Raw genomic sequence first — 25,870 nt, 5'->3', positions numbered from 1 at the left:
ATATAAATCAGTGGTTTCCAAATCGCTTTATTTTGATTATATTTTGGAAGGCAAATTTGGCTGTCCTCTTGGACATAGTTTGGTTTAAGCAATCCAGGAGGGAAATAATTGCAGTTAGTTAAGGAACAGAGATGGAAGTTCCTCTCAAATAGAGAGCCTAGAAATGGACATGAGGACTCAAATATTCAAAACAACTGTAGGTGTTTCATTTATTTGAAGTTTGGCCCTTGAATTTACTGCAAGTACCACCTCTGCCCCACCCTTCCTTCCCAACTCTAACCCAGCAATCCGTTACTGAGATCAAAGAAAATCTACAACTACATACACCAACTAAACGAACCCCTTCCTCCTTTGCCTTTGCAAGTCCCTCACTTTTGCCTGGGGAGAGGATGGAGAAGTGGGGAGGAGAAAGAGGGAGGAGAGGAGTGGTTTTTTTCTGGGCGTACCCTGCCTGCCAGGCTGTGAATCCTTGCCTTCAAGCTATCCAATGACTACCTTTCACTGTTTCAGGCCTATGGCATCTGGTTACAGAACTAGAAAAGACAAATTCAAGCTGCTATAAAAAACAAAACTTAAATCCAGGTCTTCAAAGCAATTTATCTATATAAAAAGGGGGAGGGTCGTCGTTGGCTCCCAAAGAGAATGAGTCCATGATTTGTACTTAGTAAATTAAAGCACTTGCCTCCTTGAGAGAAGTAGACTTATTTCATTCAGAATCAGTGAGCAAGCTTAGCTGCTTCTCAGAACTGAGAGTTTACACAGTCACCTGTGGACAAGTATCTTGGTTCATTCCTAGGATTGAGCTCAAGGAGATGGAGAACAAACTGCCTATGGAGACCACTGCAGAAGAAGGTGGACAGAATGGACAAAGGAAGAGCAAGTTAAAAGACCAGTCAAACAAAGAAGAAGGCGTCCGAGGTAGGTCGATGATTTCTGGGTATAATCTGTCCCTCTTTACTACTTATGAGCCAAGCCATACTGCTTAGCAGCTCCTATGGCCAGAGTAAATAAAGTTAGTTTCATGAATAATCACTGTATTATTCTCTCTAACAAACATCTTCTATCCCTGGAATCGTGTATCTCACCTTAACCGCTTTATGACTCTCAGACTCTTGAACTGTGATCTCTTTGCTGGCTCTGCACGGCTCAAAACTCAGCTGCCTACAAGGTCCAGGCAGCTAACATAAATGCATGAACTGGGCTGGGTGTCACATGATAGGGAGACATGTTAGGATAAATAATAATTTTTATGAGAAATGAAGAGACGTAGTTTTATATCTTTGATATCTGGCTTTATAGAAGATAGTGGATTCTTATATCTGCATCTTCATATAATCTGGTGTGATATGTTGTTTTGGTTGAAGCATGTGAAGAAAATCTTAGGACTTCAAAGACTTTTTGAAAGGGTCCTAGGGATCCCCAGGGGTTGCCAAACTACCCTTTGATAAAGTAGTCTAGCAGATTATTGATTTGTGGAAATGTGGGCCAAGTGGAAGCAAATTTTCTGATTCCTCGAGAGAAGCAGATATCCTGACATATGAAATCTATTGACAGTTAAATTTTGGCAACCAATTTACATTGAAACAAAAATGCTAACTGGGCCAAACAAAATATATATCAATGGGTAAACATTGGCTTGTGAATGTTGGTTTTGTGACATGTGGCCTACAGGATTACATACAAACTTTTAGCCTAATACTCACATGCTTTCATTCTTTAGCTTCATTTGTCACTGTTCCTTACAGACTCTTTCTTTGAGCAAAATTGTCTATTTATGCTCTTCTAACATGCCTTGCCCTTCCTCAACTTCATGCTTCTGTTCACTCTTTTTCTCCTGCCTGGAATTCCCTTCCTTTTTTTACAGTCTATCCCAATCCTACTCTCCTCTTTGTACCCTTTTCACATCTCACTTCCTCCATGAAAACTTCTCTCATCAGTGGATTCTGAAGTGGCTTCTCTCTTCTCTGAACATTAGAGATTGCACCATTTATTTGAGATTTAGACATTCTGCATCATTGTCCTGAGTTGCTATTTATATAATATGTGTAAATCATTTAGTACTGTTGGCAGGTGGTAAGACCTCCACAAATGGCAGCTCTCATGTTTTCTGTTTATATCTTTTTTTTTTTTTTTGCGGTACGCGGGCCTCTCACTGTTGTGGCCTCTCCCGTTGCGGAGCACAGGCTCTGGACGCACAGGCTTAGCGGCCATGGTTCACAGGCCCAGCCGCTCCACAGCATGTGGGATCTTCCCGGACCAGGGCACGAACCCGTGTCCCCTGTATCGGCAGGCAAACTCTCAAACACTGCACCACCCGGGAAGCCCCCTGTTTATATCTTATTTTTCCTCTTCAACTGTATTTATTGAAAGATCTTTAAGGGCGGAGACTTGCCTCTTTGTATTTTCTAAAGTGCCCAGCCAGAGCTTTGCATGTAATAAGTATACAGCAAAAAATATATATATTTTAACCACGCTAGGGCAAGGGACAATATTTTAAAGATAAGAAAGTGTATCTTATGTGAACTATTTCCCTAGTAAAATTATGAGTTTTAAAAAATCTGTGTTAAGTACAAACCACCTATGTAGAGTTGAAAGGAAACTCACTTTCATTCATTCTACAGAGATCTTATCACCCAAGGTAATTCAAGATAGACAAGCTATGTCCCCCGCCAAAGCAACAAATGTCAGTTTCCCGCACAAACTGGAGCAGAATGGGAGTGGTGGGAAGAATATGAACACTGAAAGGTAATGCATTGGGTATTTTCTTTCTTTCTTTCTTCCTCCCTCCCTCCCTCCCTCTATCCCTCTCTCTCTCTCTCTCTCTTTCTCCCTTTCTTTCTTTCTTTCTTTCTTTCTCTCTTTCTCTCTTTCTTTCTTCCCTTCTCTCCCTCTCTTTCCTGCATTGGGTCTTCATTGTGGCACGTGGGTTCTTCTTTGTTGCGGCCTGTGGGCTTCTCCAGTGCTAATTGTGGCACGTGGGCTCCAGAGTGATCGGGCTCAGTAGTTGTGGCACGTGGCCTTAGTTGCCCCATGGCATGTGGGATCTTAGTTCCCCGACCAGGGATCGAACCCACATCCCCTGCATTGGAATGTAGATTCTTAACCACTGGACCACCAGGGAAGTCCCTGCGTATTTTTTGTGTTGTACTTTACTAAGTATATTTTCAAGTCCTATCTTGATGCAGGGAATTTTAAATAAGTGTTCATTGATTCGTTCCTTCATCCACTATTCTTTTTTTTTTTTTTTTTTTTTTTTTTTTGCGATACGTGGGCCTCTCACTGCTGTGGCCTCTCCCATTGTGGAGCACAGGCTCCGGAAGCGCAGGCTCAGCGGCCATGGCTCACGGGCCCAGCCGCTGCCATGGCATGTGGGATCTTCCTGGACTGGGGCACGAACCCATGTCCCCTGCATCGGCAGGCGGACTCTCAACCACTGCGCCACCAGGGAAGCCCCATCCACTATTCTTGATGCTACATTCTAGGTGCTGGGGATAATCAAGACGACCAGGGCTCACAATCTGTGGGAAAGCCAGAGTGATAAATTATGATTCAGTAGGATAAATGCTGTGACAGAGGTGGAAACAAAAGAGCACAGAGGAGGAGACATCTAACTTTCCTTGTTGGTTTTGGGAAAACCTGTGTTGTTTTCTCAGTGTGTGGATATTAAGATGTGACACAGGTTCATATTTAGATCAAATTGGAAAGCATTTTTGCCAAACATGGCTGGCACTCAATAAATGTTCTTTGAGCAAAAGAATGTACTACAATTTATGATGGTCCTGTTTTCTTCTTATATCAGAAGATTTCTATTTTCTCCTCTCCCTTTGTGTAGGATACTTTTTAAGACCTCAGATCAGACCTTATGGTTCTGATAAGTATCTATTGAGCATCTACTATATATCTTTCACTGTGCTGTCAACTTTCAATTTATTAATGTCACAATATATCAGCTATCATATGTGTAATTTAGGTGCTTTGTGGATTCCTAAAGTCATGTTCAAAACCCTGGGCATGCTTCTTTTGAGTAATCTCGTTATGAAAGATAATTGAGAATTAAATGTCTAGTACTTTGGAATTTAGCTGAATCCAACAAACATTGAGCACCACTGTGTGCCGGGCACTATTTGGACACTGAAGCTATAAAGCTATGAGACATAAAAGACGTATAAACCAACTTTCATAAACTTAGTCTTGTAGAGAGATTGAGGCTAAAGAAATAATGTACGTGATGAAGATAACAAAAGAAAGTACAGAGGCTGCAAAGAGGGAGTAATTATTAGGGATTCCTAGTAAAGGCTTCCTATGGAAGTTGACCAAACAATGGTTTTCTTTTTGGTTTTTGGTTTTTTTCTGATTACTAAAGTAATACATCTTTATCACAGAAATTTTGGAAGAAATGAGAAAAGCAAGAGATACAAAACAATCACCCATAACCCCACTAAATAGAGGAAACTTTCTGTAACGTTATGGGTGTACATCCTTCATTTCAATGCATATATAATATGTACATATATTTATACTTGAAACATATAGATACATTTTAAACAAAACTGAGATCGTATCATATGAACCTTTGGTACACAACAAAAAGTGGTGAAAATTTCCCTATGGCTTTAAATATTCTAAAACATGAACAAATGTTTGCTCATCATCTCATTGATTAAACCTTTTGTTTAGCCCATCTCCTGTGGGATACTTAGATGGTTTTTAGTTTTTTATATTATGAATAATGTTGTATCAAGTATAATCACACATAATTCTCTGCACACACCTGAGTATTCTGTAGGATAAAAACTTTGAAGTGAAATTTCAGAGATAAGGGATGAGCCCGTTTTTCACGCTTTTGATACACATTACCAGTTATCCTCAGGAAGATTGTACCAAATTATCTCCCCAGTAGCAGTAATGTGAGGGACTGCTGTGTTCTCTACAGCTTTGCTAATATTGGACACTGTACCCTCCACGCACCCAGGGTAAAAGCTAAAGTCATTACTGTGGCCGTCAAGGTCCTGCCTGATTTCTGACCTCTCTCCTACTTTTTGCCCACTAACTCATCTTCCTCAAGCCATACTGAACACAGGCATGCTCCCACTTCAAGGCCTTAGTGCTCATTTGCTCTGCTAGGTCCTTTTCCATCAGATATCTGATTATTATTATTCCTTTACTGCCTTCAGGTATCTGCTCAAATTTCACCTTTTTGGTGAAAACTCCCCTAGCCGTTCTATTCATGATTTAATACTCCATTCCTCCAGCATTGCATGGCATTTATCATCACTGAACAGACTATAGAATTCACTCATTTACCTTGTTTATGGGCTGTCTACCCCCATCAGCATGTCAATTCCATGAGGACAGAGCTTTTTTCATGTGTATTTTGTTCTTTACTACCTCTCCCATGCTTAGAGCAGTACATATAGTAAACAATAAATTTTTGGAGAATGAATAAATTTTATCCCAGTTTCACTGAACTGGTAACTGAGACTTTGTAAGATTACCCAGCTTGTCTAATGCCAGTCAGCTTCTAATAAAGAAAGCTGGGCTTTGAACCCACTCAGGTTTATCTGATATAAAGCCTGGGTTCTTAACCTCTATACATGTAGATGCTCTAAAGAAAACCACTGAGATATTTCTCATTTTCTTATATTTATACTTGTTTCTAAAATTATCATTAATAATTGATGTCAGACTACATTAACATTAATTAATGTTACATTGTTTTTTATAGGTTACGATCTCTGGGTGGTCTGAAAAATGACAATGAAATGAAGCCTAAAATTTCTCCAGCCATTTCTTGCCAGGATCATAATAGGGCAGGACAGGTACAGTGTCTTCATAGAAACAAAACCCAGTCAGAATCTTCCTCTGACTTCTGTTTCTCAGAGAGAATTCTGGGAATTGCTCTTTCTTTAAAATATGGGTATGGCTCAAGTACTCAGGACCCATAATTGGACTGGGATAAATCTATCTACTAGTCAAAATCTACTAGTTCACAGAAATAGGGTTGGAAAATCTCCACTTTCTAGTTGCTATAAACACATCTGTTCAGGCAAGAGTTTATTAAATGCTCTGGAATATTTGTGGGGTCTTCTCTGAAAATCTCACTTGGCTAATACCTTTAATACTTCCTTTTATGAAGTGTACTTCTTGATACACCTAGCCTTTGGAGAGCTTGGAAAGGGAATGCACAGGCAAAAAGGTAAAAGGTAAAAATCAATTTGCCCTGAAACTTGGTGTTACAGGAAATGTGTTATGTATGCTGGCAACGAGCACAGCGGAATTCCCCGTTGTACTGCAGTGAGGAGAGGAAAAGGAGAGAGATGGAAGATGAGCGACTCCTACAGCAGTATCAGATGCTGAAAGATCAAGAGTCTGTCTTCAAAGAGCAGGTAGGTCAACACCTCGGTTAAGGAGTGTTTAACATGGGACAGGAGAACGTGATTATAAAACACCATTTAAAAAGTTCCATCGTGTGTCTGTACTGTAACATATTGAACCATTTACTTACTGCTGAACTAAAGCTTAGGTTGTGTCCAAGTTTTCACTAATAGTAAACAGTCCTGGGATGAATATCCATGCAGCTGATGTTTGTACGTGTCACTGATTCCCCCCACCCCCCCCATGAAGACTGAGTTTTATTATTTATTTATTGGCCAGACCGTGCAGCTTGTGGGATCTTTGTTCCCAAACTAGGGATTGAACCCGGGCCACTAGCAGTGAGAAGGCCAAGTCCTAACCACTGGACCGCCAGGGAATTCCCAAGACTGAGTTTTAAAGGTGGAATTCCTGGATTATATAGCTTTATTTTTTATTTCTCATAAAATATAATCCAAGTCAGGGCTTTTCCCTTCACATTCATGGCCTATCTCAAGTAAAGACAGAATGGCACCTTTGCATTTGCTTTATCCCAATTTCTGTGATCTCCAATAACTGGCCTTACTGTCTTCTCCTGCATTTGTGATATCAGAGGTAACCACTCATGAAATCTTCCGTTCCTTCTTACGATCCCTGTAGAGGTGGTGCCTGGAGCCCAAGAATGGGAAACAAAAGCCCACTTAAAAAATAAAAAATCTATGAACACATCAGAAAGTATTTACCATTGCCTCCAAAAGGCAGGTTTCTACCTTGGTTGGGTTACCTTAATACAGTAGAATTAAATTTTTAAAAGCTCTATTTCAATATGTGATTTTTTTTTCTCAAAGATGCAAAGTCTGGCTAGTAGAGAACAGAATCAAAAAAATGCTGCCTATAATCTTGGAGTTGCTGAAGCCATAAGAATCCACAAGAATGAGAAACCTGAATTTCATGTAAGAGTCTTTTCGAAATTTCTAGGGCTGATACCTGCCCTACTTGTGAGCATTTGGATCCACTCTCCGTATTGCACCAATTTTTAAAAAATGGTAGAGGTAAAAAGAGGCTTGTGCAAGGCTGAAGCTTCCTTCCAGGGCAGGAGTGGTCCAGGATCTGCCTCCACACAATTCACATTCATAATACAGTTCCTACTAGTCATGAGAGCATTTAATGATAGTAATTTTCAACCAGGACCTTGGAGAGGTGGGGATAGGGACAGTATATTAAATTCCTGCCCCAGGATCAGATGATCTAAGTAGAGAACCAACATCCCCTGGGAGCTTGCTGGAAATGCAGAATCTAGGGTGCCACCTCAGACCTCCAGAATGAGAATCTACGTTTGAACAAGATACTTAGATGATTTGTAGTTTCCTTAAAGTTTGAGAACCCCAGCTCCAGAGGGACGTGAGCCACCTGTTTTGCCACTGATTTAATGTTTCCAATCATGATGTGCCTACCTTTATTTCTGCCTGAATCTTCCTTCTTTCACCTCACTATCTAGGCAGTGTGACACTCTGGACATACACCTAATAAAACAGATTTTCTTTATTCATCATCAAGCATTCATTGAATTCCTTTGTGCTGGCCACTCTGCTAGTGGCTAGGAATACAAAGGTGAATAACACAAGGCCCCTCCCCCACTCAGGATAGTGGGGGAAAGAGATTTAAAGAGACAAGAGTGTGATACACTAAATTCTATGATAAATCTTTGAACAGAGCAAAGAGGAGAGTCACTTAACCCAGACCAGAGATCTGAGAAGACTTCCTGGCATACAGGAGTTAGGTAAAGAAGTGAATGGAGGAAAAAACCTTCCAGGCAGGGGCAATAGGGAAGGAGGAAGAGGGGGCACCATGCTTTTGAGCTTTAGGTACTCTCTCTCTCTCCTCTTAGATAGATATAAGGTCCACATTATATATCTATTACTGCCTACTTTGTATCTCCTCTTTGTTATAACCGTAGGTACCTTAAAGTGAAAAGGCCAAAACAGAAGTTTTGATTCCCCTTCTCAAACTGTTCTTCTCCCAGCCTTCCCATTTTAGCAAGTGGTATCACCAGCCAGACAGTTGTATGAACCCCATACCTAAAAGTGATCCTAGACTACTACTCCTCAGTCACCCACATCCAACCATCTGCAAGCCCACTTGCCTTCACCTCCAAAAGCTATCCAATATCTCTCTATGTCTCTTCATCATCAATGTCACCACCCTAATCCAAGTCACATTAGAAGGCTCAACTTTTTAAAAAAAAAAAATTTATTTATTTATTTTGTTGCATTGGGTCTTAGTTGTGACAGGTGGGCTCCTTAGTTGTGGCACGTGAACTCTTTTTTTTTTTTTTTTTTTGCGGTATGCAGGCCTCTCACTGTTGTGGCCTCTCCCGTCGCAGAGCACAGGCTCCGGACACGCAGACTCGGCGGCCATGGCTCATGGGCCCAGCCGCTCTGGGCATGTGGGATCTTCCCAGACCGGGGCACGAACCCGGGTCCCCTGCATCGGCAGGCGGACTCTCAACCACTGCGCCACCAGGGAAGCCCCACGTGAACTCTAGTTGTGGCATGCATGTGGGATCTAGTTCCCCAACCAGGGGTCGAACCCAGACCTCCTGCAATGGGAGCGTGGAGTCTTAACCACTTTGCCACGAGGGAAGTCCCAGAAAGCCCAACTTTTGCACTACTTCCCTAGTCAGGCTCTCTGCTTGCCCTCCTACAATCTGTTCTCCACACAGCAGCCAAGGTGATCTTTTAAAACTGTTACCAATGGGCTTCCCTGGTGGCGCAGTGGTTGAGTCCGCCTGCCGATGCAGGGGACATGGGTTCGTGCCCCAGTCTGGGAAGATCCTACATGCTGTGGAGTGGCTGGGCCCGTGAGCCATGGCCGCTGAGCCTGCGCGTCTGGAGCCTGTGCTCTGCAATGGGAGAGGCCACAACAGTGAGAGGCACGCGTACCGGAAAAAAAAAAAAAAATTATGTAAAACTGTTCACCAAAACAGATCATTCTCTGGTTTAAAGCCTCTAATGGCCTTCCACTGAATTAAAATAAAATCCAAACGCCTTACCTTGACTTATCAAGTCCTCCTGGTTTGGCCTGTCTCCCTCTTTGAGCTCATCTGCTCTACTCTCCCCTTGCTCACTATGCCTCAGCCTCATAGACCTTCTTTCTGCTTGTTTCCATCTAGTGTCTTTGCACTTGCTGATCCTTCTGTATAGGACACCGGTCCCCTGATATTTGCAGTGGAGGTGATTCAGTCACCTCCCTAATAAAAGCCTTCCCTAATAACCAGTTTAGCCCCATTCCCACCTGGACACTCGCTATGAGAAGAGCTTCATAGTACCTATCACTACCTTAAATTATCTGTGTGTGGTTTGCTTGTTGGCTGTCTGTCTCGTGCACCAGCATGCAGGCTCAGTGAGCGTGAGGCTCTCTGTGGATCGCTGTTCTTGATCACGGCTGGGTTCCCAGTGTCTAGCGTGGCTAGGCTCAGAGCAGGAGCTCAGTTTTCCCTCTTCCACTTCCTCGCAGTCCCTGCTCATGCTTCTGCACTCACTCAGAATTCCTCCTCCTTTCAGTATGCAAGTTGTAAGTACTAGCGGAGGGCCTACTCCGTGAAGTCCTTTTTCATCTCCCTCTCAGTGATGGGGCTTTGGTCAGTTCTGCTCAGATTCATCCCTGTGCGTACTCATATGATTCTGTGGGTCACTAGCTGGTCAATGTGTTGAGGTCTGGGCACACATTATCAATTAATCAAGGCTTTCTGATTGATTTTAGTCTTCTGAATGATTACCCTTATTCTTTGTTGCTTTTCAGTATTCTAGAATAAATGAGTTGCTTCTCTTTTATTCTAGAAATCCTTCTTGTTTTATAAACGGCCACTCAGTCCTGAGATTAATGCTTTTAAGCAAGAGGAATATTCCCAAAGTCTCCTGAAACAAATTGGTCACAGACGGGAAAAGGACATGAAGCAAAGACAAAACAGAGAGATGATGGACCGCCTGGAACAAGTGCAGCTGGCAGAGGAGTGAGTCTAGCCAGACGTGCTCTGGAAAATGGATTCGGAATGTTCACGTGATGCTTCTTTCCACGTGGGATTGGATCAGCGTTGGTAGTTTCATTAGCACAACTGTAACCAACTGAGCAAACCAACCCAGCTAGCAGCCAGTACCATAGCCTAACACTTCGTTAGAAACATGGAAAAGCCAGCATTGTTAGAGTAATCATTAGAGTAATGATTGCTGTCTATAATCATTTTAATTACACAGTATCATTTTGTATTGTTTTGTGATCGCTAATCTTGGTAGACGGAGGAAGGGACTTGTCTTGAGCAGGCTTCATTCCCAGCTATTCCCAGGTAACCTCAAGGCAAAACTGAGTTGTATTATAGGTATGAAGGGTGTCCTATGGAACCTGAGGGCAGGAGTGTATGGGGGACCCAGGAAGACTGGAACCAGGAACTAAAACCCATATAAAAAAAGCTTTCCGTCTGCTCACACCCCAGCTCCTTAGCTGACATTGTCTGTATTCCAGCTCACAGTTGGACGAATTTCAGTCTCAATTCCAAATTTTCAGGAAAGAGAATCTGATTGGTCCTGCTTGGGTTATCTGAGGCCTGGGATAGGGTCAGGGCCACAGAGTTCAAACATGCCTAAGTGGGCCATACTTCTGCTACTGAGGTCAGGAGAGCAATTAAGGAGGCTACTGTGGTGTGAGAGAAACTCCTAAAACAAATAAGAATCTAGTTTCTGTGACCAAAAAGCTATTTCCATAAAATGCATATGTTCCATTATATTCACTTTACAGATCATGTGGAGGTTGCATATAATAGATTCATTTTATAATAGGAAAGACCGCTCTTCTTAAAAAGGAATCTTATGATGAGTCATTGTATTGCATGCAGAGACACTTCCTGCTTTCCTATCTAGATTTTTTTAAGCATGGGGGGAGGAGGGGTGCCTGTCTCAATGGTAGTGCATTTGGACTGTATGGTTGGTCACTTGCTTATACCTGCCCATCCATCCCTGTCCAACACATTGTCCACTAGCCTATGGATTTGAATTACTCTTTTCTTTCTTAAAATGAAAGCTCCTAGAAGGAAATATCACTTTTCATCAGGCTCTTATTCCTATTAATATTTATTAAACATGTTTTGTTGATGTTAATCTGTATTACTAAACACTCTATAACAAACTGTGGTCCCACCTTCTCTTATTCATAACTGCCAGACTTGCTGCGCAAAGAGCCAAATATATAAAAGATAAGATGGAAGAAACACAGTGTTACAAGAGAGCTTTGGATGCACAGGTAAGGGCCAATTATTCCTTTAAACTTTTTTGGGGTTTCAATAGCATTCTAAAAATATGTATAAATCCTGTAACGTTACGAATACTCTTATGTGTTATCCATTTGGTGGTTCTGAGGCCCTTGTTCTTTCCTCTGAGGTGCTGGTTTTTACTAGGCTACGGCCTTGTGCATTAAGTCTATTCCCTGGTATAATTATCATGTGCATTATGTGTGTCCCTGCTTCAGATAAAGAACAAACGCCCCCAGCTGCCCATGTTTGAGCCAGACTCTTCTGAGCCCATCTTTGGTAAGGAGGAGGGTGAGCCGATGGTGGAAAAGCGAAAGAGAGAGCAGAATTACATGAAGCACCAGATGGAGGCAGCTGCTAACCACAAGAAGACAGCCATCTTGAACCAGCTGGTGGACCAAAAGTGGGATTTGTTGATGCTTCAGAGGGCACACAAAGAGTAAGACACCCTGGATACTTCCTCCTCCTCCCCTCCCCTCCAGAGAAGCAATCATGATAGTGAACACATTGAGGACTTACTATGTGCAAAATATTATTCTAAGCTTATTATGTGCTTTATCTCGTTTCATCCCCACAATTCACCCTATGAAGAAAAGTTATTAAATTAGGCCTTCCCTGGTGGCGCAGTGGTTGAGAGTCCACCTGCTGATGCAGGGGACACAGGTTCGTGCCCCAGTCCGGGAAGATCCCACATGCCGTGGAGCGGCTGGGCCTGTGAGCCATGGCTGCTGAGCCTGCGCGTCCGGAGCCTGTGCTCCGCAACGGGAGAGGCCACAACAGTGAGAGGCCCCCCCCCAAAGAGTTATTAAATTAAAAACAAACTCATTTTTAAAAGAATATTATGTATTCATGTGTATATAAACATATTTATACACAAATATAATGTAAGATAAACAATAATTAATTCCAAATGCATTATCTTATTTCATATTCTTTTCCATTATGGTTCATTATAAGATGTTGAATATAGTTCTCTTGTTGTTTATCGATTTTCTTTATAGCAGTTTGTATCTGCTAATCCCCAACTCCTAATATATCCCTCCCCCACCCCCTTTCCCCTTTGCTAACCATAAGTTACAAACAAACTCTCTCGATCCCACTTCTCCCTCTACTTACCTTTCCACAGTTCTCTTTCCCTTTACAGGACAATGTCTGAAAAGAGTTGTCCACCCCAGCACTGTCACCTGGAAATACAATGTGAGCCACAAATGTGCTGTCCTGCTCAAGTGGACACAAACATGAAACTGAGGCCCTTTCTCAACCTCCTCTAAACCCCTTCTTCAGAGAACTGCGCATGTAGTAAGCTGTGCTGATGTTTGCTGGTGCAGGGGTGCCGAAGGTGTCAGGGTAGGCAGAGGAGGACTTTATGCCATAGCAAGGCACAATACCTTTAAACTCAAACAACAGACATCCACTGTTTTAAAGTACCCGTTGGTTACCCCACAAATGGGGAATGTTTTTAAGATCCTGACCAGCCCTCAGCCTTGTAACATCTCCTGGGCTCCTCTTGTCTTCCCATTTCCCATGTTTCCTACTCTCCCGCTTCCACCCTCTGATTGCCACAGAGAACTACAGTTTCTTCTTTGTAGATGTTCAGCAATTTTCAGATACTTGATCAAAGTTCTCAGGAGTTCCAAGAGGGCTTCTCTTCAAAGGAAACTCCTCTTTTAGAAAAGCAGTTGTACTTATAAAAAGAAAAAAGTTATTATATTAAAATTTTATAAATTTTGTGAATGGTCAGTGGGATGGTGCAAAGATCTGTTATATTCTATAGCAAGTAGGTTCAGACCGGAATATATGAGTAGAATAATTGGGTGAAGGTGGGAGGATATTGTGATAAGGGTGGGGTTGGATTGGGGTAGAGAGGTGAGAGTAGTTAAATGCATGGCTTTTGGAGTCAAATCAGATGGGGGACTGAGTCTTGCATCAGCCCAGGGCAATGTATACGTGTATGTCTGTACTGTTTGCTAAAATACTGAAATATTTCCATACTTCTTGATTAACAGCTGTTGCCCCAAGCCCCACAAGTGCACCCCTGCTTCCCAGGCTGCTCCTGCCCCTCCCTGGGATCCCCCATCCCACCTCTCCATGATCTTTCACCGAATGGATGAATACCTGGGGTCTCCAAGACCACTTCCGGTCTCCATTCTGATAGATTGATATGTGGTTCTGCCATTTCACTAGTTGTGTGGGATTGGGCAGGTTACAGCCCCCTGAGGGCATTGGTTTCCTTATCAGCTATTAGGGAGAATACTAATATCTACCTCCAAGGTGGTTAATATCTACCTCCAAGGGTCAAATGAAGTTCTTGTAAGGAGCTTGTTTCATAGCAAACAGCTGCCCCTTGCCCGGCAGTGGCTCTGCCTTTCCGAGCATGCTGCCACAGCCAGATCTGGGACCCTTTGCATGTGTTGCGGAGATTATTGCAGTTTCCTCCTCTGCTCCTTAGCTTCTTTGGCTGTTCTCCTGAACATGGAGTTAGGAGGGTTTAAACTCTGTCACTTCCAGACTGTGTGACCTGGACCATATCACACATGGGGTCTTTGAGCTCTCTTTTCCTCATATGAAAAATAAGGATATCACACCCACCCTGCCTATCCTCACTATGACGATTAAATGAGATTATGTATGTGAGAGCATTTCTGGAAACTTCAGAGCTCTGATCAAATACAAACTATGGTCGTTATCTGGTGATCTCTTTTGTTGGAGTTCTGGTTGTAAACCCCCGTTTTTATATGGATTAGATCCTTGTCTTTTGTTTCTATATCCTTTACTGATTATTCCATATTCTCTTCTCTTTTCTTTCCCAACTTCCCCATCCTCGGTCCATCTCAAGATGTGATCTTAGGTCTTCCTGTGGCAACTAGAAGGTCACTTTCTTTCAGAGGGAATGACGTAGTCTGTGTGATCCAAACAGGCCTGCTGAAGTATTTTTACTTGTTTTACTTTTTTTGCTTTAAACTTTTCTGCTTCTGTTTAAAAAAATATTACAATTCATGCTCATTAAGTCAGTTAGTGGAGAGATTAAAAAAATAAGGCTAATAATCTCCCCTACTGAGTAGTCAGTGTTAGGTTTAGCCTTCTACATTTTGTCCTGTTCTTTATAAACATATTCAAACATTATACACATATATATTTTTCCTTCCATTTTTGTAAATGAAAATGAGGCCCGTGAAATCTTACATACTACTCTGCAACTCAACCTTTCTTTAACCTAATAATGTGTCATTAATTTGTATTTAGGTCAGTACCTATATATGAAATTCATTTTTCTTTAATAACAGCATACTATCTATAATATGGATTATATAGTTTAACTTTTGCACCATTGATGAACATTCACTTTCTTTGCAGGTATTTTGCTATTACAATAATTCTGCATTAAGCATTTTTCTTATTTTTCCTTATACTGGTTGTTTTGTTTCTACTGGATAAATTCCTAAAAGTGGGGTTGCAGGATCAAGTGTATGGCACATTTTAAATACTACCAGATACTGACACTTTGCTTTCTAAAAAGGTACAGCAATTTGCTTCCACCAGCAGTCTTGGGAGAATCCTAGTTGCTTCCCCTCTAATCTTACTTCGTGTTCTTACTTTCTAGGCATTTAAAGTAAACTGACTTTTAAACCTATCCTTTAAAGAATTGTATAACAATGGCCAAAAAGCATATGAAAGGATTCTCAACATCAGTAATCACTGGGGAAATACAAATCAAAACCACAGAGAGTTAGCTGCTCATTAACAAATGGTTTCCATGCTCTGTGAGAGTGTGGGGGTGACCCTTATTCAACTGTCAGCTGTCATCATTTGTGCTGTTGGAACTAGAGGTCATTTAACATTTAACTCTATGTGTGCCTCTCCAAGATAAGAGGTATTCCATGTTTTATTGAATATTTACTTATGTAAACCTGTGACACAGGGATTCTCTACTCCAGTGAATAAAGGTGGCAGGGTAGGAATGTGAGATTTAAAATACGGCTGTGTTTATATTACACAATTTAATAATTTAATTCCAGTAATATAGAATGCTGGAATGCCAACTCTATGGAAGTCCGAATGGAGTAAGCAGTCAGCAAATTCTTCATGTTTTCCCCTGCAAAACACCTATGCAGATGTAAGAAAATGTCTTTCACTATTTAGGATATATATATCAGTGTGACATACATTGATAAGATGGCTATCTTTTTTTTCTATGTTTTTTTTCTGAAAAGAAAACATTTATACATTTGCAGAATAGTGTAATAAGATTTCATAAATACAAAGATAAAATGTGTTATCATTTATCTTGGATTATAATATCTGTGGTTTAATTGCCTTGTGAAATGTCCAAAACAAGAACAATTATATATTTTTCTTACACCACATACACCATGAAACATTTAACAAGTACTTGTTTTAGACCATTCAAAAGATTAGGAAGGAAGAAAATTGTCTATTCAGTATTAGTTAAAACCATTAAGATGTGAATATATATGATGTAAAGAGGAACGATAAAGGAAACTAGAACTGACAAGGAAAGAGGGAGAGAGAGAGAGAGAGAGGGAAAGGGAGAGAGAGAGAGAGGGAGACTACCTCACATGTGTTAGGATGGCTATTATTAAAAAAAAAACAACAACAGAAAATAGTAAGCATTGGAAAGGATGTGGAGAAATAGGAACCCTGTATGCTGTTGGTGGGAATGTAAATTGGTATAACCACTATGGAAAACAGTGGTGGTTCCTCAAAAAATTAAAAGTGGAATTACCATGTGATTCAATAATTCCACTTCTGGGTATATATCCAAAAGATATGAAAGCATGATCTTTCAGAGGTATTTGCACACTTATGTTCATAACAGCATAATTCATGATAGCTAAGAAATAGCAGCAACTCAAATGTCCAACCACAGATGAAAGGATAAACAAAATGCAGTATACACATACAATGGAATATTACTCAGCCTTAAAAAGAAAGAAAGTTCTGGCACATGCTACAATGTGGATGAACCTCGAGGACATTATGTTAAGTAATAAGCCTGCCACAAAAAGAAGACAAATACTGTATGACTTTATATAAGGTAATTAGAGTAGTCTAATTCATGGAAACAAAGTAGAATGGTAGTTGACAGGGGTTGGGGGAGGGAGAAATAGGGAGTCGTTGTTTAATAGGTTTAGAGTTTCAGTTTTGCAAGGTGAAAAGAGTTCTAGATATTGATTGCACAACAGTGGGGATATAGTTAACACTATATATCTGCATGTTTAGAAATGGTTAAGATAGTCAATATTATGCGTTTTTTTTCTTTTAATTTAATTAATTAGTTTATTTTTGGCTGCGTTGGGTCTTTGTTGCTGCGCACAGGCTTTCTCTAGTTGTGGCGAGCGGGAGCTGCTCTTCATTGCGGTGTGTGGGCTTCTCATTGTGGTGGTTTCTCTTGTTGTTGGAGCACGGGCTCTAGGTGCCTGGTCTTCAGTAGTTGTGGCATGTGGGCTCAGTAGTTTTGGCTCACAGGCTCTAGAACGTAGGCTCAGTAGTTGTGGCGCACGGGCTTAGTTGCTCCGCGCATGTGGGATCTTCCTGGACCAGCGCTTGAACCTGTGTCGCCTGCATTGGCAGGCAATTCTTAACCACTGCACCACCAGGGAAGCCCCTATGCATTTTTTTTTTTAAACTACAATTTAAAAAAACGGTGAAAAGATAAAAAAGGTTATGAAAAAATATATATAATAGGTACCATTCCGTCGTTGAACTCCCATTATGTGATAGGCATTGGCGCTTTCTGTATATTATCCTACTTAATCTTTATAATGACCGCACAATAGCTACTGAATCAACGCTTGTTAGAGGATAATGGGGCCATGCTATTTTAGAATAAGTGAACCAGCACAGAGCACATTACAGTATTTTATCGGCGGGTCCTGACACCTAGTGGCGGTTGGTACCTGTAACACAAGACCCTTCAGAGCAGGCAGGCTAAATCAAGGGTCACATTTAGTGAAGTCCCTTCTAGAATTTAATGAGAACTGACTGTAAGAGTTTCAGTTTGGCAAGAAATAGACACATTTATATTGAACCAGGTTTAAGGTGATTCATAGAGCAGTGACTACATGTTTAGAGACCAGTAATAGAAACACTTAACATTGGGAATGCTGGAACACTGTGCTTGAAGAGAGATATTATACTGCAGTCATTTCTTTGATGATGTGACCTTCACCAAACATGTTTTTTTTTTTTTTTACTCTTCTTCACAACGTTAGATATTTTATCGATTTCATTGTCTTTTGCTTAGTCATTTCTGTTTCTTTCCCCCTTTCTAACCATTCATTCATACACCTGTCTGCTTTGTCTTGTAAAACATCTGGCAGAACTGGTGGGCGGACTACTGACAGCTGAGAGGCTGGACTGAAAGGAAGGAAGCAAAGTATAGGAAATCCATTTGAGATGAATCTTCAGATCAGTTAAATTAGTCTCAAAGGAAATTGATGGCTTTAAAGGCTGAATGTGTTAATTGGGAAAAGGTTTTAATCCTGCTAATTTAAACCAGGATTGAAGATGAAAGGTCCTAGACCCACAAATTATTTGCTAGGAGTTTCGCTATGTTTTTACAGTGTTCATGCCCCTTAGTCTAAGAGTGGCGAACAAAACCAGGTTTTCTGTTTAACTTAGCATGAAAGGAATGGGGCTCCTAAGGTTGGTGCACGCCCTTCCCAGTATTATGAATGGAATCTCAGACTCTTCTGTTCTCTCTAGGCACTTGGCAGACAGAAATGCTGAGCTTGAGCGAGTGAGCAGAATCTACCAAAACTTACAGGATGACTGGGAAAGGAGTGCTGTCTTGAAGAAGCAGCGGGACCTGGAGGAGAAGGCTTTCGAGCGGTAGTAGCTGATTGCACCTGAAAATCCCCTCTGCATCTTGTTAGTTTCCTCTAATCAGGGATGGCAGATAGGTTTTAAGTGTCAGCGTCAGTTTATTAGGGGTGGCTGCCTAGAGACCTTTGTGAGAAAAGAATTCTGGGTTCAGTGGGAAATACTGCTATGGTATGTCAGAAATGTCTGTTGTGGACATGGGATGGAGAATGCTGTGTTGCATGTTATATATTTGCCATCTCTGCCCTAATCATTGCCTCTGTGTAGTAGCTTCATTTTCGCTTTGTGGAGGCTAGGAAGGCCTGGGGCTGTGTGGGAAGGAGGGTGGGAATTCTCTTTGGAGATAATTAGTTGGAAATAGGAAGAAAGTGTTTCTGTCTGAACACATCTAAGGCTTATGGGATGCTCTCGTAAGAGCAGAGTCAAGGGGTTGTGGGTAAGATTGGCAATTGGAAAAGTGAGATGCCCAACCAAGAAGGTCTTCCTGAAATGTATTATATCCATGCTCACTTTCCCCAACTATCTATTTACAATCTAGAGTTGGGGAATCCAGATGTTTTGGAGAATTAACACTAACTTTGGAGAGGCAGCTAATCTTTTTGCCTAACTTTTCTTATTTCTAAGATGGGGAAAGTAAACATTTGCCTGGCTTGGCTAACACAGGAGTTTGGGGGATCAAATAAAGAGTTGGAAAATTATTACACTTTAAAAAATTAAAATACTTTTCAAATGGAAGGTATGATTTCATAGAATGTTGAAAACTTGAAGAAACAAAGTCTAGGCAATCAAATGTTATTAAAACCTGAATATACCAAAATCATATTTAATATGCCAATTATCAACGAATTTTTATCATAGAAAAAATTGTTGTAGTGGATTTTGATCTGAAACTCTCCTTTTCCTTTTAGATTTTAAGGCATTGCTCACCTGTCTTTCTAATGGGTAGAACCCATATTTTGTGACAATGAAAGTATGACAGATGATGTGGAAAATAAGTTCCAAAGGAGAAGTGATGTTGTTTGGCCTAGGGAAGAGGAAGGGAAATTCTCATGGGTATTTCAAGCCATTTTCTCAATGTTGTGGGAAAGAAGGTAGAAGGCAATGAGATTAGTGTCAGGGAGGGAGATTTTAGTTGGCTTTTGGAAGAAGGCTTGGCTAACATGGTGATAAAGGGTAGAGGAGACATGACATAACCTTGAGTGGCAGGATAGCCCAGCTGTTCCACGGACACAGCAGAGCAGTCCTCTCACCTGAAGACCTAGGCCAAGTTGTGGGCAGGGACTCAAGCGGACAGCACATAGGAAGGAGGAATAGGTTGGTGTTAAAAAGAAAACAAAGCAGAAGCAAAAACAAGGTTCACCTGTATGCAGTTTAGCTCGATACTCGGTCCCATCGCCAAGGCAAGCCAGGTAGGTCTTGCCCTGCCTACTGCCAAGATTGTCCTTTTTCTTTTTTCTTTTGAATTTTATTTTATTTTTATTTTCTTTATACAGCACGTTCTTATTAGTTATCTATTTTATACGTATTAGTGTATATATGTCAATCCCAATCTCCCAAGATTGTCCTTTTTCCTTTGAAGGCTGTCATTGATGCTTCTTTTTACAGAATCCCACCGTGTAGAAATTTTGATAACGTAGGGGAACACATCAGGGATTGTGCACATCCTGCACAATCAAGAAAAACTGTTGAAGTGGAAAACCAGTCACTGTCATCCCTTCATCTCTGCTTCTAGCTGCTTTCATCCTCTTTTTCTACGGCTTCACTTCCTCTCCTGCCCTTAACTCTCCAGAGGCCTCTGGCCCCCTGGGACTTTCCATTGAAGTCTACGCTTCATTGTCTGCTGGGGTGTTAACCAGCAGCTTAATGGCTTGATCTCCCTCTCAAATGCTGTCTCCTGGGGAAGCCTGACAGGTAAAGGCGCATCCACGGGACAAAGCCACAAATACTGAGGCTTTGGAGTCACCATCCCATTCACGCTGGCTGAGTGACCTTGGGCAAGTCCTGTGTTCTCTGAGGGTTTACGTGGGTGTGGGGGGAGGGCTGGGGTCAGACTGTTGTGAAGGCACCACGCAGAGCCTTTTATTCACTCGGGAAGGAGGAGAAGCAGGAGACGCCCGGCCTGGGGCGAGCAGCAGGTAGCAGCGTAGAGGGGAGAGACTGCAGGTGGGAAATCACAGGTGGGCCGTAAGCTCTTGGCGGGCAGGGACCAGGTGTGACTTTTCTTTTGTATCCCTTCCATTGCACCGGCTTCCAGGCGAGGCGCCCAGTAAGGACTCGGGGATGCCGGTGAATGACCCCTTCTTCTGCCTCTCCACAGGGCCTCCAGCAAGCTCTTCCTCCTGGACCAGTGTGAGAAGTATCGGCGGTGCAAGCAGTGCCAGAGGCGACCCTCCAACGTGGGCACGAGCAACCTGTGGCCCCTGAATAAGTACGTGCACGGCTCCCTGCTGTTTGTATAAAACCCAACGTCTGGGCCTGCCTTTCCTAGGGAAAGTTTTTCTTTTTTAAACGTGCAGGGGTGATGGTGAAACTACATATTTGTACTTTAGAGGAGAAAAAATTATTGTGCCATTTGGGTGCTTTCAGGGGTAGAGGAATTCCTACAGACAGGTTCTCCCCACCTGTCCTCCTCCCATCCCGCCCCAGACAACCGCAGTCAGGCCTGGGAGGCGCGCCCAGCTTCATTCTGGCTGAGGGGGTGTTGCTGACTCAGCCCTGCCACTCCCTCTGTGACTTTGTCTAAGAAACTTCATCTTTTCCTCACCTATAATGAAGTGTCGTAATAAATACTTTCTCCGTGTTTGGGAATAACGATTCATAGTGGTGAATTTTTTTTTTTTTTTTTTTGGTGCGCGGGCCTCTCACTGTTGCGGCCCCTCCCGTTGCGGAGCACAGGCTCCGGATGCGCAGGCTCAGCGGCCATGGCGCACGGGCCCAGCCGCTCCGCGGCATGTGGAATCTTCCCGGACCGGGGCACGAACCCGCGTCCCCTGCATCGGCAGGCGGACTCTCAACCACTGCGCCACCAGGGAAGCCCCATAGTGGTGAATTTTACCACCCCTCCCCCAACCCTCGATTTTTCCAGGCCTGGGGATGTGTGACCCTCCCAAAGGTAGGTTAGGCCATTTGCCTCCAGTGGCCAGTGCAATGCTTGTTGAATTTTCTAGCTGATAACACACCCGGGACTTGTTGGGACCTCAGGGAATATTTCTCCCTTGGTGATCTTCCGGCCAACTGTTCCACCATCCAGGCATTTCTGCACCACGATCGATTGTAGGTTTGTTGTGTCCTGTGAGGGGAGCCTGGCTGCCTTGCCAGGGTCCATCTTCTTCTCTCATTGCTTCCCTTGCATCTATTCTTAAGCTGTATGTGTGGTGGAAGAGGAATAGCTTCCTGTTGAGGGACTGGTTTTCAGTTCAGGTGTATGTGTTCTCAAACACAGCTTGCTTCATTTGCCTCCACCCTTTGTCTTTCCTCTCCCTGCCCTGTCCTACCACCTCAGGTGCAACAGTTAACAAAGCAGAGTGATGTCTAGATTTCTGAGATACGAAAGCTGGCCAGAAAGTCCCTTAGACGCTTTGCTTTCTACGTGCCATATCGAGACATTGTTTTGCCCTACTCCAGATACAAAATAGGAATGTTTTGAGCCCTGAATGGTTAAGGGGAAAGTAGTCTACTCAAGTTGATATTGGGCAAATTTTGTTGCTAATGTTATCTTTTTCTATGGAAACAAGTATGCTCCCTGGTGACTGGAATTGTCTGGAACCTGCCCCCACCACTTCCTACATTACTACTTCCTTCCATTTCCTCAGAAGATCCCTCCATGCAGGTCCCATCCCCACCAAGCCATATTTAAAACAATAGCCTTTCCCCACGACTGCTTGATTTGCTTGAAGTTCATCCCTGCTACATCCTTGGAGTATTTCTCTGTCTCTAATATATAATAAATCACTATAATAGTATTGTATGAATATTTTTTAAAAATGTAGACCACCTTGTCAAAGAAAAAAAAGACTTTAGGCAATTTTGATATGTTTAGGTGGTGAAAAGATCTAACTTCATAGACGTTTTTACTGTAGGAACTGACTTATAATTTATTACCACGGGTAGCAGTACTGACTCTTACTGTGTGCCAGGCACCAAGCTAGTGACCTGGAGATTAAGACCTCATCAGTCCCTGCCTGCCTTCAGAGCATTCACCATGTAGTGCAGAGGGGAGATGGGACTAGAAAATCTCCCTGTAACAAGGTAGATACCTGATAGCGCTTTGCATTTCTTGCTATGGAAGAGTAAGGTGGAGTCCTTGCGGTCAGGTTAGCCTGACAGGGAAAGCTTTTGGAAAAGATGAGGCCTAAGCTGAGGTTTTAAGGAGAAATAGGTTAAGACACCGTGCTTCCACTGCAGAGGGCCTGGGTTCGATTCCTGGTTAGGGAACTAAGATTCCCACATACCGTGCAGCCAGAAGAAAAAAAAAAAGCCCTGTGCTCCTGTCTGTTGACGCTAAGATGGAGACATGGTTATGTGAGTTAGGTTATAAAACCTAATTTTAAAAAATCATTCAACCATTTTAAGAATCAAATGTTATTACAGTCTTTCATTAAAACAGTTGATTTCATACAATAAAGAATGCACAGTCTTTTTTGTTTTTTGAGCAAGTCTTCCTAATTTGATATCTTTTTCACTGATCTTAACTGCTAATATTGTTTTAGCTCAAACTTGTTATGAGGCCACACTCAAATTAGAATGTCTTTTTCTAAATCAATTTGAATTACTATGATCAAACTCTGTCATTTCTGGAACTGTGGCACTGCCAGACCAGCTTAATGTATCAAAGGATGCCCAATTTCAGTGGCTTTTAATGTTTTGGACGGTCACAGACTCTTTTGAGAATCTGATGGAAAATCTGGACTCTTTCCTGAAAATATGCACATTTTCATATACAATATTTTGCATATAATTAGAGTTTTCCTAGATCACCTGGACCACAGGTTAAGAACTCCTGCTCTGGATGGCTTTCCTTCAATGTTATAACAAGCTCAAGTTATCAAAAGTGAGCAAAGTGTAGGACTTTGCTTTTGAAAATGCCCTTTCAGTTCTAGAGAACTATGTCCACTTTTGCCTTCCTTTTTGATTCTTCATAAAAATAGTGAGATGAGAATTGGAATGGCTGTTAGAAAGCACATACTCCAGTAGTTTTCAAAACTTTTTGAGTAAGACTCAGTAAAGGAAATACATTTCATACTGAAACACAGAACCTATGCCCACACGTGTAATTGAGACAAAAGTTTTACAGGGTTATATTTACCCATCTGCAATGCATTTTGATAATTTCTATTTTATTTCATTAAAAAATTTCTGATTAGACTGAACAAAATTGATTTAACAACCTACTAGTGTAAATAGATAATTTTCAGTTTGATAAACACAGTTTTAACCTATTTTTTCCCTCTCACAGTACTTCATAGTTTGCTGGAATTCATTAGTGGTTAAGATAGTATTATAATGGTATTCGACCAGGGGATTGAGGAACGTTTAGGTCCGATCTTGCCATAACCAGACTGTCTTGTTCTGAGGTACCCCAAGAAACTAAGGTAACTATTTGCCCCACCTTGTTAAAATCCGCTGGAGAATGTTGATCTTTATTTATTTATGAAGTGTTTATTTAGAGCAAGCAAAATCTTGACGTTCAGGACGCAAGTGCTATCTCACCTTCTGTGGGTAGTCGTTGTGATGTCAGTTCAATTGTCAAAGTCTGTGTTTCTTTGGATCTGTTTTTCACGTGTGCCGCTTGGGAGTAAACCTGAGACTTGTACTGATTCGTACACAGAATTAGGGGATCTCTTTCTCCAGTTTTCTCCTCTCTGGAATTCCTTTCACATTCTCCAGTCTCTTATTCCCAGTCGTCTGGCTTTAAAGCCAGAGTTTCTCTTGGAGTTTTAGCTCCCTTCGCTCTCTCCAAGGGGAGCTAGTGGATGACAAGACAGAAACAAATAACAGAGATTCCTCCCACACTCTTCTGACCACGGGGTCCCTTTCCCTGCTTCCTCTGGCCAGGAAGACAGGACCTCTCAGGGTCTTAGGTGCTCGAATGCCACCACCGCTGCTATTCCTGTTGCCACTGTGTAGCTTCGTGACTGCAGTTGGTCTTGGGGCATACCAGGGAGGGTGAAAAAAGGGCGTTCCCTCTATACTCTAGTTCATATGGAACCCTCTTCCTGCTTCTCTGGCTAGAAAGAGGGGCTTTCTCTTGAGTTTAGGCTTTCTGTGTTGTTCTGGATCTTAGATTGCTTTCAGGTCAAACCAGAAGAGGAATAAATTCCCCAGTAAATTCGTCACTACGCCAGTCATCCTTCAGCTTTCATTTACGTACACAATCCCCCTGCTAGTGTTTCCTTTTCAGAGTCCTCGGGTAGTTGCTTTTTATAATCTGTTCAGTTAACGTCAGTTGAAGAGAAATGCCGTAGTGCCCTTACTCCATCTTGGCCAGCACCAGAAGCATTTTATTTTGGTTTTGAGTCTTTATTTTTCTTCCATTCCCCTTTCCCCCAAATCAGGTGGTACCTCAGTCCTTTCATTTACATTTTATTAGTTAGGGTAGCACTATAACAGAGATCAGATACTAGTAGCTTAATCAAGACAAAAGTGCATTTTTCTCTCAAGAAACAGTTCAGAAGTACATAGACCCAGACAGTAGGGTGGCTGTACCAGCTTCTCCTGTGGTTTCCACCACTGGGTCAAGACAACTGCTCCAGGTATCATCTCCTAACTAGCAAGTAGGAAGAAAAGGGCAGGAGAGCAAGTGTGTTTTTTTTTTTTTTAAGTAGTATAACCTGGAAGTGGTACCATTATTTCTGTCCACGTCCCATTGGCCAAAATTTAATCACGTGGCCACACCATGCTGCAAGGGAGCTTGGGGAATGAAGTCTCTAGCTTGGTGGCCGTGTGTGTAGTGAAATACTCAGGGAACGCTGATACTAAATATGAGGGAAATGGATAGTAGTGGACAACTGCCAGTCTGCCATATCCTGAAATTTTGGGGGGAAGAATCTACAAAATACCTAACAATGCTAGCTAAGATATTTTTTTAAATCTTAAAAAAATGTAAAGCTGCAAAACAAGTCTCTAGAGGCAAACACAAAGTGGGAATTCAGAGAAGCAAACATCAAGCAATTACCTATGATCTAAGCCATTTAAATTAATGCTAGAGATAAATTTTTATTTTTGAAATAATTTCAAACTTACAGGGAAGATAAAAGAATGGTAAAAATATCACCCCCCCCATCCCCAGAACTAAGTAAGAGCAAGTTGCTGACATTTGCCCTGTCACTTCTGAATACTTTAGAGCATAATGCCTTACAAATAAGTATATTCTCCCAT

At 41.9% G+C, this 25,870-nt stretch overlaps 1 protein-coding gene across 1 annotated transcript in view; it reads left to right on the top strand.

Moving 5' to 3' along the window:
• Window positions 1–20,952, top strand: part of CCDC81 (coiled-coil domain containing 81) — a 42,896-nt gene extending 21,944 nt beyond the window's left edge. Inside the window, exons 8-17 of the mRNA XM_065882371.1 lie at window positions 797–918; window positions 2,622–2,745; window positions 5,726–5,819; window positions 6,240–6,386; window positions 7,200–7,304; window positions 10,191–10,363; window positions 11,565–11,643; window positions 11,869–12,089; window positions 18,377–18,502; window positions 20,811–20,952. Coding sequence (XP_065738443.1) covers window positions 797–918; window positions 2,622–2,745; window positions 5,726–5,819; window positions 6,240–6,386; window positions 7,200–7,304; window positions 10,191–10,363; window positions 11,565–11,643; window positions 11,869–12,089; window positions 18,377–18,502; window positions 20,811–20,952 — 1,333 coding nt within the window. The remainder of the gene's footprint in view (window positions 1–796; window positions 919–2,621; window positions 2,746–5,725; window positions 5,820–6,239; window positions 6,387–7,199; window positions 7,305–10,190; window positions 10,364–11,564; window positions 11,644–11,868; window positions 12,090–18,376; window positions 18,503–20,810) is intronic.
• The last annotated feature ends 4,918 nt before the right edge of the window (window positions 20,953–25,870 follow it).

The sequence above is a fragment of the Phocoena phocoena genome, chromosome 8 (assembly GCF_963924675.1).
Source record: "Phocoena phocoena chromosome 8, mPhoPho1.1, whole genome shotgun sequence".
Classification (NCBI taxonomy): Eukaryota; Metazoa; Chordata; class Mammalia; order Artiodactyla; family Phocoenidae; genus Phocoena; species Phocoena phocoena.
Note: the sequence above shows the minus strand (reverse complement) of the source record. Positions and strands in the feature narration are given on the sequence as shown.